The sequence below is a fragment of the Heloderma suspectum genome, chromosome 1 (assembly GCF_057233095.1).
Source record: "Heloderma suspectum isolate Gila_16-S chromosome 1, 16-S_ref, whole genome shotgun sequence".
Taxonomy (NCBI): domain Eukaryota; kingdom Metazoa; phylum Chordata; class Lepidosauria; order Squamata; family Helodermatidae; genus Heloderma; species Heloderma suspectum.
The window spans coordinates 229,442,059-229,456,139 of record NC_139458.1 but is presented as its reverse complement, the minus strand read 5'-3'; the positions used below and the strand labels follow the sequence as shown (position 1 = coordinate 229,456,139).

The 14,081-nt window shown below is 45.9% G+C and overlaps 2 protein-coding genes across 2 annotated transcripts in view; one reads left to right on the top strand and one right to left on the bottom strand.

Annotated features, from left to right (window-relative positions):
• Positions 1 to 8,034, bottom strand: part of COL4A1 (collagen type IV alpha 1 chain) — a 326,895-nt gene extending 318,861 nt beyond the window's left edge. Inside the window, exons 1-2 of the mRNA XM_084808054.1 lie at positions 7,999 to 8,034; positions 7,138 to 7,908 (exon numbers count right to left, since the gene is read on the bottom strand). Of these exons, the coding sequence (XP_084664180.1) occupies positions 7,138 to 7,908; positions 7,999 to 8,034 (807 nt within the window). The remainder of the gene's footprint in view (positions 1 to 7,137; positions 7,909 to 7,998) is intronic.
• Positions 7,184 to 14,081, top strand: part of COL4A2 (collagen type IV alpha 2 chain) — a 396,880-nt gene continuing 389,982 nt past the window's right edge. The window contains exons 1-3 of the mRNA XM_084820997.1: positions 7,184 to 7,597; positions 8,108 to 8,189; positions 8,358 to 8,418. Coding sequence (XP_084677123.1) covers positions 8,146 to 8,189; positions 8,358 to 8,418 — 105 coding nt within the window. The 5' untranslated portion in view covers positions 7,184 to 7,597; positions 8,108 to 8,145. The remainder of the gene's footprint in view (positions 7,598 to 8,107; positions 8,190 to 8,357; positions 8,419 to 14,081) is intronic.

The window sequence follows — 14,081 nt, the reverse complement described above, 5'->3', positions numbered from 1 at the left end:
GGAATGATCCTATGGCCCCTAGACAATGACTGAGGGGCCATAGAGTAGTTCAGATTCCCCGATCTGGGGTTGGAGACAGAGCGCCAGCTTCGGAGCTGGGAAATGGAGCTCCAACCCTCTCCCTCTCTCCCCCACAGCTGACATGGAAAGAACTGTGCCAGCTACCTCTCCAAGGTTGGGAATGCAACCTCAGAGAGATGGAAAAGGGGGCATTTCAGTGGGTGGGGGAGGAGACTGGAGAGGCCAGAATATGAGCTATCCTAAGGCCTCTCTATCCTCTTTCACTCCGCCTCCAAGATGCCCCAGAAGATACATGGGAAAAAAGGCCATCTAACAAAAATGCAGGGCGTGAGGACAGGGAGGTGAAGATTGCCCCCACCGCTCCTCCCGCCTTGCATAGGATGATGGCAAGCCTCTGAGTTCAGAGGCTTACGATCATCACAATAGGATTGTGCCTTAATTTGGCCTTCCCTAACCTGGTGCCTTCGAGATGTGTTGGACTACAACTCCTCCCAGCATTCCCCAGTCAGCATGGCTGTTTGGTGATGCTGGAAGTTGCAGTCCAACACATCCTGAGGGCACCAGGTTACGGAAGGCTGCACTAATTAATTTCAGCAACTCAAGAACTGCACATGATATGCTGACAACCACTCATCTATTTCAACAGAGTTCAATTTTCTTCAGCTGAGGTTGTTGGGATACCTCCAGTTTTGCTGTCACTACCTATTAGTTGTATTTCACACTGAGACATATATGTATTTCAGTGACTTGTATGTATTCTCTCACATACTTGCTAGGGATAATCACCTGAAAACATTAATTACAACTTTAAAACTGCCAAGCTTGCCTACTATTGCATTTGCAATTGGCACACATTCACTGTTACTAATAAACTTATTAAATGAAAGAATTCTGCAGAAAAATTAAGAACTGGAACATTTTCTGTTTTGGAAAATATTTTGTTGAAAATGTTCCACCCCACATCCCTGACAAGAAGCTAGGATGTACCCATCTTCTCTGAACAGTTTCTAATACAAAACTAAAACTTAAATGAGAATAATTTCTGCAAAGGTTTGTAACAGGTATGGGTAAGCCATGTCCCTCGCCTGCATTTCACACAGCCCACAGCACCTCTGGGGGCTCCAAATGAGCCTTCCCTGCTCAAGTGGGGAATGGCAGCAATCTCCCCACCCAAGGAGGGAGAGAAGAGCAGTTTGAAAGCATAGATCCTGCTGGATCCACACTTTCAAAAGACATCCCCATGTGTGTACACATACGACTGTGTGCGCGCGCGCGTGCGCGCATGCGCGCATGTATGTATGTATGTATGTGAATGAATGAGTGTGACGGCGTGGCATGCACCCCCTTCTCACACCCTGAGGGAATGCAGCCCTCCAGGGAAAAAAGGCTGTCCGGTCCTAGTTTATAATATGGAATAAATACCATGAAGAAAAGAAGTATAGAAGGAAAATAGTTTTGATATGATGCAATCATATTTCAAAATCAATCAACAGAATAAAGAGCAAAGGTTCAATAAATTTAATTCAAGTAAATTGAAATTTACTATTGTAAAAATGATATTGGGTCAATATCAGCCATCAGGAACCTTCACATCAGAACAGTCACATTACTTGGTTTCAGATGAAGAGGGAATTAAGACAAAGTTTTAAATGTGTTAATACTAACCATAATTCAGCATGCAGTGACTTAATACTACTGTTTCCACTCAAGCTGTGTCATGCTGTATTGGGATAGGGAACCAACGGTCCTCCAGATGTTGTTGGATTATAGTTAGCATGATCCATGGTCAGGAATGATGATGATGATAATGATTTATTTCATTTCTATACCTATTTATTTATGTATATATTTATTACATTTCTATACCACCCAATAGCTGAAGCTCTCTGGGTGGTTTCCAACAATGCAACAGCTAAAAACAATTTCAATAAAATACTAGACCTATTCAGACAGCTGGCATAAATGCTCCATCATATGCCATTAAATGCCTGGGAGTAGAGGACAGTCTTAACCTGGCACCAAAAAGATGACAGTATTGGGCCTCAGTGGGAGATCATTCCATAATCAGGGGACACCGCTGAAAAGGCCCTCTCCCTTCTTGCCACTTTCTGAGCCTCCCTTGAAGGTGGCATTCAGAAGAAAGCCTCAGATGTTGATCATAGTGTACAGGTAGGTTCAGGTGGGAGAGGTGCTTCATCAGATATTGTGGCCCTGAGCCATGTAAGGCTTTATAGGTTAAAACCAGCACCTTGAATCAGGCTCGGAAACATACAAGTAGCCAATGCGACCGGGCCAGATTTCGTGTTATATGCTCAGACCTTCTGGTCCCAGGTATTAATCTGGCTGCTACATTTTGCACAAGCTGCAGCTTCTGAACTGTCTTCAAGGGAAGCCCAACGTAGAGTGCATTGCAGCAATCTAACTTGGTTACCAGAGCATAGATTACCGAAACCAGGTTATCCCTGTCCAGATAGAGGCATAGATGGGCCAGCAAACAAAGCTGGTAGAAGACACTCCATGAATCTCAAGTGATAGCGATGGCTCCAAGAGAACCCCAAGCTATGAACCTGCTCTTTCAAGGGGCTCCCCATCCTGAACAGGTTTAGCACCCTCCATCTGGTCAGAAGAACCACCCACCAACAGCATCTCAGTCTTATTTGGATTGTGCTTCAATTTATGAGTCCCCATCCGGTCCACTGTTGCAGCCAGGCATTGATTTAGCACATCCACAGCCTCACCTGATGAAGATGAAAAGGAGTAGAGCTGAATGTCATCATCATACTGATAACAACGCACTCCAAAACCCAATTCAATAGTTTCATGTAGATGTTGAATAGCATCGGGGACAAAGCCCTCCCCTGAGGAACCCCATACTGGACAATCCATGGGGTTGAGCAATATTTCCTAAGCACCACCTTTTGGAGTTGGCTGTCAAAGTCGGAGCAGAACCACTGCTATGCAGTACCCCCCACTCCCAGCTCAGACAGTTGCCCCAGAAGGATCCCAGGTTTGATAGCACTGAAAGCCACTGAGAGATCCAGGACTATCAACAGGGTCACCCCACCCCATCTTTCTCCCTACATAGGTCATCTTACAGGGTGACCAAGACTGCTTCCGTGCCAGAACCAGGCCTGAACCCCGACTGAAATGGATTCAGATAATCAGTCGCATGCAAGAGTGCATGGAGCTGGTTGGCCACCACCCACTCAAAGACCTTGCCCAGGAAAGGAACATTTGCCACCAGCCTAAAGTTGTTAACATCTTCTGGGTCCAGAGAGGATTTTTTCTCTTTCAGATGGCGTGGGACCACTCCCTCGCACAAGGAGGCATAAATCACCTCCCTGGCCCAGCTGGCCCTTCCCTGGTAGTTTTGATAAGACAAGAGGGGGTGGTCACACAAACCTGTCCAAGCACCTGGTCAACATCCTTGAGCTGTACCAACTGAAACTCATCCAAGAAAACTGGACCAGGCTGTGCACTGGATACCTCATCTGATTCGCCTGCTGTATCACTGTAGTCACACGAGCCTGAAATCCTGCATCCTTACCGGGGCTTTCTACTTCCAGTTTCTTTGTGGGGTTATGATGTGCTCCTTTACACAGGGGACACATGATTTGAATTGAAAACTTCCTTTCTCTTCCATGGTCTATATGTTTAATTATACAGTGCCATCTAGTGGCTGTATTATAGTGCAATGCTGTCATTACACACTGCCAATTCTCACATTACTGTTTGTTATCGGCTTATCTCCAATCTTTTAAAAAGCAGGATAGAGCTCAAAAAGTACGGGAGATTCTCTGGAGGTTGATGACATCATGTAAGGGACCCACAAACTTCAGTGAGTGGCTGATCATGAGCATGCAATAAAAGCCTCGTGTAGAAATGCTCTAAGTCCCAGAGGATGCAAGAGATTTTATCCTGGAAGTGCCTAGCAAACATATTACAATGGGCCTCAGATGGATCTACAGTGTCCTTAGGGCCAGCATGTAATCGGCCCTGGACAACCCTAAAAAATTCCACTGGTGGCAGATAAGAGGATTCAGAGAGGCTGCGAGATGTTGTTTCTTTGCCGACCTCACTGACCCTAAATATACCTTACCATAGGTGCGCACCAGTGTTTGATTGCATCGATTAGGAGTTCTTCTCCATCTGCCTCCTATTTTGTTTCATAGCTCTCAGCTCTGGGGTATACCATGGAGCCACACAAGCTCTACTACAGAGAGGGCACTCAGGAGCAATCACGTCAAACACCGAGGCCGAGAGCCAGTGCAGTGTAGTGGTGAGAGTGACGGACTGGGAGCCAGGAGATCCGGGTTCTAGTCCCCACTTGGCCATGGAAGCTCACTGGGTGACTTTGGGCCAGTCACAGACTCTCAGCCCAACCTACCTCACAGGGTTTTTGTTGTGAGGATAAAAGGGAGAGGAGGAGGATCATGTAAGCCGCCTTGGGTTCCTTGCAAGAGGAAAAAAGGAGGGATATAAATGCAATAATAATAATAATAAAGGTCATTTCTGCATTCCACAGATCAACCACAATTTTGACAGGACTGTCAGCTATGTCAGTCGGAACCACCCCCCACAAGCCTTCTGGAATCCATCTGGATCCATTAGCTTCCAGGGCGGACCATCATGGGAGTTGTAGTCCAACAACAACATCTGGAGGGAACCATAGGTCCTCCACCCCTGATCGATATGAAATTCAATAGGATGAAACAATGCAAAGCACAGATTATAGCTAATCCAGTTTGAAGCTGTAGGTAATAACGAATATTTGGAGGGCGGGGAATCTGGAGGAAATTATCAGAACCAGTTTAAATGTATATAGCTCAAACCAATGATGATGACTACAGCACTGCTTTACATCTTGAACAAGCCTACTCATTATGTTACTATTTACAGTGCAGTTTGTGTTCTGGTGGGAGGTGATAGAAATCAGGAAAGCAATTTTCACAGAAGTAGCCTTAAAAGCCTACCATTAAAAAGTTAATCATGACATTTTTAATCATTAAGCATGCCTTCTGCATTTCACTCACCACTTAACACATACAGTGATCACGGAAAGCTATGGGAAAGGAGAGATTTAGCAATTCTCAGGTAAGCTGCTTTTTATTTATTTACTTATTTAATATGCTTATATGCTGCCTTTCAGTTTAAAACCCCCCTCCAAGGGTGGCTCACGTAATTAAGATAAAACAATGCATACAATAAAAATCTGTGCTAAAATCTGCTGCAAACAACAGCAGTGCTAAAATCCAGAAGAACTAATAGAACAATTAACACTGGCTTCAGTGATGTATCTGGCATATCTGGCATCAGGTGCACCTTGCTGGGGAGGGCACAACCAAGAAAGCCCTCTGCCATCAGAAAACCCACCTGATTTTAGATGGCAGGGGAGAATCTTTATACTCTTTACCACTCAGAGGAGGGCCTCTAATGAAGAACATAAAATTCAGGCAAGCTTGAATGGTAGAAAGTAGTTCTTAAGGTTCTCAGGCCCAAAGCTGTTTAGGGGTTTAAAAGTTATCACCAGCACTTTGAACTGTGCCTGGGAAAAGACCAGCATTCAGTGCAGTTGTCCAACAACTGATGAGATGTTCCCCACAGACAGACTCAGAACTAGCCTGGTTACTGAATTTTAAAGCAGTGGAAGTTTCTGAAATCTTTTCAAAGGCAGTTTCATACACTGTTGCAGTCCAATCTGACATCTAATATGGAGGTTTCCAGGCATGAACGGACTCTCTCTCCAGGAAGGATTGTAGCTGTTGCACAACCTTAGCTAGTGGAAGATGCTACATTCCATAGACGGCACTTGGGGCCCTTCCAGACAAGGCTTGTATGGTGCAATCACTCTGCCTCATTCGCAGAATTTTACAAGGGCTCTGATGACAATATCCTCGATTTGTCACTCCCCTGTGTTTTCCCACTGCTGCTTCCATTTTTTCTTACTATTTTTTTCTTTCTTATATTAAAGGGGACAAGATGGAAGATGCATGCAATGCCTTTTGACTGATAGGAGCTCTCTGTTTGGAACTACTCTTGGACCACTATTGGCAGTGCTTAATTGATCAGAATCCCCAAACTGTGAACCTGGTCCTGGTGCAACCCCATACAGAACAGTTTGACGACCACCTCAGAAGAACCAACAACAGAACCTCCAACTTCGCTGGACTGAACTTCAATTTATTGGTCCTAATCCAGGCAATTACCAATCTCCAGTCCTCTGTTAAGAACCTCCCAAATTGGAGTTTATGAATACTGAAGTTACTTACAGGTATTCCACAACTCTCTGCTTGTGTGTGTGTGTTTGACCCATGGCCTTTTGGGGATCATTTTGATATGGTGAAACCAACTTGAATTAACTTATTCAACCTGTAACTTGACAAATTCTCATGAATGTTCCATGATAGTTTCTGAACTGATAGTTTCAAGACATGTCCAAACAATAAAAAACTGGTTCAATATTTCAAAAATTAGTGGAAGGCTTTCATATCATATCATATCATATCATATCACATCATATCACAAAGGCCTTAGAGGCATGTCTGAAAGGCTGCATAAAAATAAAATAACATAAAATAGGAATATGCAAGTCTTCAGGTGTGTGCAAATTTGCCACAAGTAGGATAACCAGCAAGTTTGTATTCCAGCACACATTGCTGCATATATTCCCATGCATCTTGTGACACAAACAGGCATATCACTGCCTCTGTCTTAAAACCTGAATGACATCAGAAGTGGCCCTTACTATGATATGCCAGGCACCCCGTGCATTGCCCATAACGGAACTTCAGCATCATGAGCATAACTCACAAGCGAGGGAAGTTTGCAACAGAGAAGGGAGAGACTCGGCAGAAACCATCTATACGACCTGCTGCTGTTGGGAACCAAGAGAAGGACTACAACGTGTCCTGGGATTCGGGAAAACTTTCCCGGGTGAAGGGTTCATGATCGACTCCAAGCCCGGGGAGGATCTCGCCTCCGGCCAGCCGAAGAGATCGCCTCCTCATCCCTGCAATGGCGCTGCCAAGTGAGCGCTTGGAAAGTGAGCGGGACGGGGAGGGGAGCAAATACGGCCGCCTCAGCACTTAGGATCAGGGCCAGGTAAGCGCTACTCACCGCGGCCGCCTCCGCCATCAAGCGCTGCTCTGGGCTGAGGAGGAGCGCAGCTAGCAGGAGCGCGGCTCCCGGCCACTGCCCGCTGCGGCTCATCCTCGGAGCGGGGCTCGCTGCGCTGGTGCTCACCCGTCGCCGTGCCCAGCGGCCCCGACCTCGCGCTGCGTCTCTCCGGTGTCCCGCCTCGGGCGTCTCTAGCGCAGAACAGGCGAGCTGAACTCTCAGCCCCGCTTGAGGGAGGCAGCGGCCACTCCTTTCCCCGCCCCTCTCCGCCCTCCCTCGCGCCCGCCCCTGGGAGGGCGCGAGGGCCAGACTGCCGGGCAGGCGGCGGCTGGCCGAGTGTTGCGCCAGTCCCAGCTCCCTCTCCGCGCCGGGCCGCCGCTTCCTCGCCACTTTCGACGACCCAGAGGAAACATGAGCGCTCCTTGAGGCTTTGCCTGAGGGAGTCCTAGGCGGGCGGAAGGTGAGTACCTGCAGGGTGGCGGAGCTGGTGCGGTGCCGCGGCCGCGCAATCTCGCCTGTCTTGTGTGGAGGCGGCAGTGACAGACGCGCCGCGCGCGGGGCAACTCGTGCCTCTCGGCGCCCCTCCGCCAGCCTTCCCCCGCCCTCGAGCGGGGCACGGTTGCAGTTCCGATCTCTCGTTTCGCGCCTGCTGGCCCTGTGCACGCGCGTCCGCCAAGGAGGGAGAGGAGCGAGCACCTGAGCGGCAAGCCGCCTTCTCCCGGCTGGAATGTCAGAGGCAAAGTGGCGCCATTCGTGAGGAGAAGGCAGCGGCTAGAAGAGTTTGTAAGAGCGGGGAATCGCCCTCGGCCGCCCAGCAATGCCTTGCCCCTTCAGGCGACCAGCTGTGTAGACGCTTCATACCATTGCTCCTCTGTCGGCCCCCTGAAGATAAAACATGCAAAACTGGTACCTCTGACTGGGTATTACTAATTTCCCAATGAAATGTGTGTTCTTCCCCCCTGGTTTCTAGGCTATCTTCCAGAGCAAGGCAAGAAAAAATAAGCAAACATGAGAAGTTCCCAACATCTCCATTTACAACACTTGACTGGCCCGTAAGTAATCTTTCTGGCAGTTGTTCCTCTCAGTGTATTTTTTTCATCCACTTAGTAAGACAAAAACTCAAAACATTTTAGGGCTGCCCTGACCATGAAAGCAGTGCCTGTGGCTGCTTTTGGTACATTATACATTGTAATTATTCAAATCTTCTCTTTTCTGTACAGGGTTATACAAATTATGGTACTCCTGGGATTGACTGTACTCCTGAGTGGCAATGTGCAAGCTGTAAGTAAACTATCATATTTCTCTTAGAAAAATATTTTATCCCCATAAGAAGCTTCTTTAGGATTGCTTCAGAAAAAGGCTATTGCCAAATGTCTGCCATCATCTTTGTTATTTTTGAGCAAATAGATTTTTTCTATTTCTTAGGGAGGTGGTGGGCTCTCCCACACTGGAGGTGTTGAAGATGAGGCTGGGCAGCCATCTGTCAGGGATGCTCTGACTTGGATTCTTGCACTGAGCAGGGGGTTGGACTCAATGTCCTTGTAGGCCCCTTCCAACCCTACTATTCTATGATTCTATGATTTTTAACAATAAACGGTCACTTAATAAACCTTCTGCCATAAAGCTTAAGCTATTTTTCTTCTTTTTCCTCTTGTTAAAAATACTGCTTAGGGCTACACACAGAGTACTCTTTAAGGAAATACCAAATTGTGACTCATATAATCATGATTTGCTTCAGAAATGCCTTTAAAATAGTTGGAAATGCATGTTTCTTCCATAAGTGTTTGTACATACTGTTTTTAGAGTTTTGTGCTGAAATTTCTAGGCACAACTATAATAATTTTTAAAATTCCAAAATCCACGGTTATTAGGACTAACCAACAAGAGACAAAAGAGTGAGCAAGCTTTCAAGTTCTCCAGAACTCTTCTTCAGGTTAGATTACATTCAGTCTGTAATCTCTATCTTGAGACTGGTTCTGAATGCAAGACCTCATGGCCATAACATCAAAGCTTTTTTTTTTAAAAAAAAAAAACCTCCCTCCCTTACACCCATCCACTGCTTTTTGTATGCCCTAGCCTGATGAAGAGTTCTCCAGAACACTTGCTCACTATTTTGTGACATTTTGGTTGGTCCTAATAAAGGACCAAAATCGAATTGTGGATTTTGGAATATTTTCTTATGGGCCAATACAGCTATTTTTGCTTTCTGTGTAATAATAAAGTTAATGAAGACATCTCTCCACATGGATGATTACTCTCAAGAAGCAGAGCTTCTGTTCACCCTTGAGCATACCAAAGGCCCCATCTTGTTAGCATTTATGACTGGAATGTCATTCATTCATTTTCATAGGACTTCAGACCAATTAATATGACCAGTTCTGCTCACTTTAGCCATATTGTATATGAGCACGTGACATTGTCCCTGATCTTGTCTTAAATATGAGCATTCAGTGGACACAGTGAGGGGGATTTTGCCTGCTGACCCTATCCCCAAACTCTATCTGTTATGTGGAAAGGGGCTCCATCTGTACAGCTGTATCCATAAATGGGAACCCTGATAGCACAAGGTTCCTGATCACACAGAAGAGCTTACACCCATACAAACCCTTTCACATCTTCTGCTGAACATATGGAAGTGCAGACATAAAACTCCATGAGTTCAGGAAATGCAAGTATTCTGTCCTTTACTGTGCCTGGGGTTTCCCATGATTGTGCCCTATTTCAGCAGTGTTATAAGGTTGCCAGCTATTACTACTACTACTACTATTACTACTATTTTGATGTTGTTGTAAGACTTCTGGCATCTTGATAGAATCATAGAATAGTAGGGTTGGAAGGGGCCTACAAGGCCATCAAGTCCAACACCCTGCTCAGTGCAGGAATCCAAGTCAGAGCACCCCTGACAGATGGCTGCCCAGCCTCGTCTTGAACACCTCCAGTGTGGGAGAGCCCACCACCTCCCTAGGTCATTGGTTCCATTGTCGTATTGCTCTTACAGTCAGGAAGTTTTTCCTGATGTTCAGCCGGAATCTGGCTTCCTGTAACTTGAGCCCATTATTCCGTGTCCTGCACTCTGGGATGATCAAGAAGAGATCCTGGCCTTCTTCTCTGTGACAAACTTTCAAGTACTTGAGAGCGCTATCATATCTCCCCTCAGTCTTCTCTTCTCAAGGCTAAACATGCCCAGTTCTTTCAGTCTCTCCTCATAGGGCTTCGTTTCCAGTCCCCTGATCATCTTTGTTGCCCTCCTCTGAACCCTCTCCAGTTTGTCTGCATTCTTCTTCAAGTGTGGTGTCCAGAACTGGACACAGTACTCCAGATGAGACCTAACCAGTGCTGAATAGAGGGAAACTAGTACTTCCCAGGAGTTGGAAGCTATGCTTCTATTAATGCAACCCAAAAGAGCATTTGCCTTTTTTGCAGCCACATATTTATTTATTTATTTATTTATTTATTAAATTTATTAATCGCCCATCTGACTGGTCACCCAGCCACTCTGGGCGATGTACAACCCACCATAAAACAATTTAAAACAATAAAATTTTACCATAATTTTTTTTTTTTAATACCCTAACCCATCCCAAATGCCTGCCTGAACAACCACGTTTTTAATGCACGACGGAAGCTCATTAAAGAGGGGGCATGATGGAGTTCCCTAGGGAGGGAGTTCCACAGAGTGGGGGCCACCACAGAGAAGGCCCTCTCCCTCGTCCCCACCAGTCTAGCTGTCCTGGCTGATGGGACAGAGAGAAGGCCATCCGAGGCTGATCTTGTTAAGCGGCCTGTCTGGTGTTGCTGGAGGCGCTCCTTAAGATAGGCTGGGCCGGAACCATATAGGGTTTTAAAGGTCAAAACCAACACCTTGAACTTGGCCCGGAAAACAACTGGTAACCAGTGCAACTCCTTCAGCACTGGAGTGATGTGATCTCGCCGGCGGCTGCCTTTAATCAGGCGAGCCGCCGCGTTCTGTACCAGCTGCAGCTTCCGAACCGTCTTCAAGGGTAACCCCACGTAGAGCGCATTACAGTAGTCTAAACGAGAGGAGACCAGGGCATGTACTACCGATGGGAGCAGATGGTCGGGAAGGAAGGGGCGCAGCCGCCGTATCAGATGGAGTTGATCTGATCACATTGTTGGCTCATATTCAGCTTGTGATGGACAACAATTCCAAGATCCTTCTCGCTTGTAGTGTTGTTGAGCCACATATGCCCCATCTTGTAACTGTGCATTTGGTTTCTTTTTCCTAGGTGCAGAACTTGGCATTTATCCCTATTAAGTGTCATTCTGTTGTTTTCTGCCCAGCGCTCCAGTCTACCCAGTTCACTTTGAATTTTGTTTCTGTCTTCCAAAGTGTTAGCTATCCCACACAATTTTGTGTCATCTGCAAATTTGATCAGCATTCCCTGCACTTCCTCCTCAAAGTCATTAATAAAAATGTTGAAGAGCACTGGGACCAGGACTGAGCCCTGCAGTACCCCACTCGTTACCTCTCCCCAGTTTGAGAAGGTCCCATTGATAAGCACTCTTTGAGTCCGATTCTGTAGCCAACTCTGGATTCACCTGATCGTTGTTTCATCTAGCCCACTTTGCTCATCAGGAGATCATGGGGCACTTTGTCGAAAGCTTTGCTGAAGTCGAGGTATATGATGTCTACAGCATTCCCACGGTGCACAAGGGAGGTGACTTGATCAAAAAATGAGATCAGGGTGTTTACAGATGGATTGCTTTATCATCTGCTCCAGAATTTTCCCAGGGATGGATGTCAGACTGACTGGTCTGTAGTTCCCAGGTTCCTCCTTTTTACCCTTTTTGAAGATAGGGACCACATTAGCCCTCCTCCAGTCATCTGGCACTTCCCCCGTCCTCCATGATTTCTCAAAGAGAATAGACAGCGGTTCTGAGAGTTCTTCTGTCAGTTCCTTTATTCCTCTAGGATGCAGTTCCTCTGGCCCTGGAGATTTGAACTCATTCAAACTAATTGGGTGTTCCTTGACCATATGCTTATCGATCTCAAGCTGCAATCCTGCCCCTTCTTACCCTTTCTATCCCTCTTCTAACTACGGGAAGGATGGATGAGAAAACTATCTGGGCCCCAAAGTTCTTGAGTTTCCTTCCCAAAGCTCCAAAGTCTGACGTGATTTCTTCATAGCTCCGCTTGGCGGTATCATTTGTTCCCACGTGGATGAGAAGAAAGGGATACCTGTCAGTGGGCTTTATGAGTGCAGGCAACCTTTCAGTCACGTCTCTAATTCGTCCTCCCGGGAGACAACATACCTGGCGAGTCCACGGGTCTTCGCGACATACTTGGGTCTCGATCCCACGCAGCAAGGAGTCTCCCACTACTACCACTTTTCTGCTCTTCTTGTTGTAGGCCTGGGTTTCATCGCCTCTGTTTGACTGACATTCAGCCTCTTGCTCACTCTCATGTAGGTTCCCTTGTGATTCTTCCTCTGCAGGCTGTCCTCCAGTCTCATCCTCAAGTACCTGGAATCGGTTCCACAGCTCCACTGGTTCCACTGGTGCAGAGTGGCGTCCAGTTCTTCTTTTCCTAACTGTCACCCTTTTCCATGGAGTATCCTCTACTCCATTTTTCTTCTCCTCAGTATTTCCCACTTCTTCCAATTCAGATGGTGAAGCTTATCTCTTCATTGCTGCTGCGTGCCTGGAAAGGCTTCATCAAATTTCTGCTTGTTACACAGTTGTTGAAGCAGGGGTAGGCAATCTGCACCCCCTAGTTTTATTTCAGAAGCCCCCTGCAGCTGATCAAGCCAGACCTCTGGGAACTGATTAAGCAAATCTGATTTATAATAACCAATTCTTATCATCCATTAGTTCAAGTAATTTTTCAGTCTAGTAAGTGTTGCCTACCGGTATCTTTTGATGTAGCAGTGAGCTTCAGTGTTCATTTAAAAGTGCTGTTTTGGGTTCTTCAGTTTAAACATGTGTGTTTGCTTTCACTGGATGTTATCAGGCACTATTATGTAAAATCGCACCCTTTTTCTTTTACCATAACTCCCATCCACAGTTTTATTTTTCTAAAATGAAAAATACACAGCCCCAATCCAGTTATATGTTCAAATAGCAGCAGGTGCATGTGTGCATGTAGTCAAGGGAGCAAACTCCCTGCTTTGGATTGTGCCCTCAGGAACACCACCCCCAAGGAGATGATGGCCACAGGGGATGCCCATATCGGTCAATGCAGGCCTGTATCCTGGAGGGGGCTTTAACTGAAAAAATGGACAAGGGTGGGGCTGTGCCAAAGTCCTCCTCCCATATTTGTCAGATGTTTCTTCCTAATGGAGGCAGAGAGAGAAAATTTTGGGACAGACATGGGGGGGAGTTGTTTAATTTTGGGGTGGGTGGGGTGCTTAGTGCATGTACAGTTAATATGAGGATTTTTTTTTTAAGAACTTTCTTAAGGCTGACATTGCTCCAACCAACTAGGGAGCCTGGCTGCTACTGAGTGCTTTGAACTTTAAAATTGTGAGTTTATATCTGTGGGAGAAGTATATATCACATCACTCTCATCTTTGATAGCTGAAATAACATTGCAATGTTTTTGCTGTTTAAGATGGTCTGCCAGGATCTTAGGTTCACCATTTTCCCAATATGCCAATCGCAAACAAGTTAAGGCAAATTAATTTGTTAATTTGCTGTGAAAGAATATTGTTCAACCCATGTTTAACATTCTGCAGCTCCTGATAAAGTTGTGCAGTTGGGGAAATGGCAAACTGGGTTATAAATGATTTTAACTTCTTATTTAGAGATATTTGTTGCATTTTTATAGGAAGCATAGGCAATAATTTGCCCCTATATATCAGCTTTAATGGCCTCCCTCTCAATGGAACAAGAATCAACAGTACCCTCATTAATTTTAAAATACCCAAGTAACTCAGTGGAGATCTGATTTTTAAACATCTCACCATTAAAAAGAGAAACAGTAA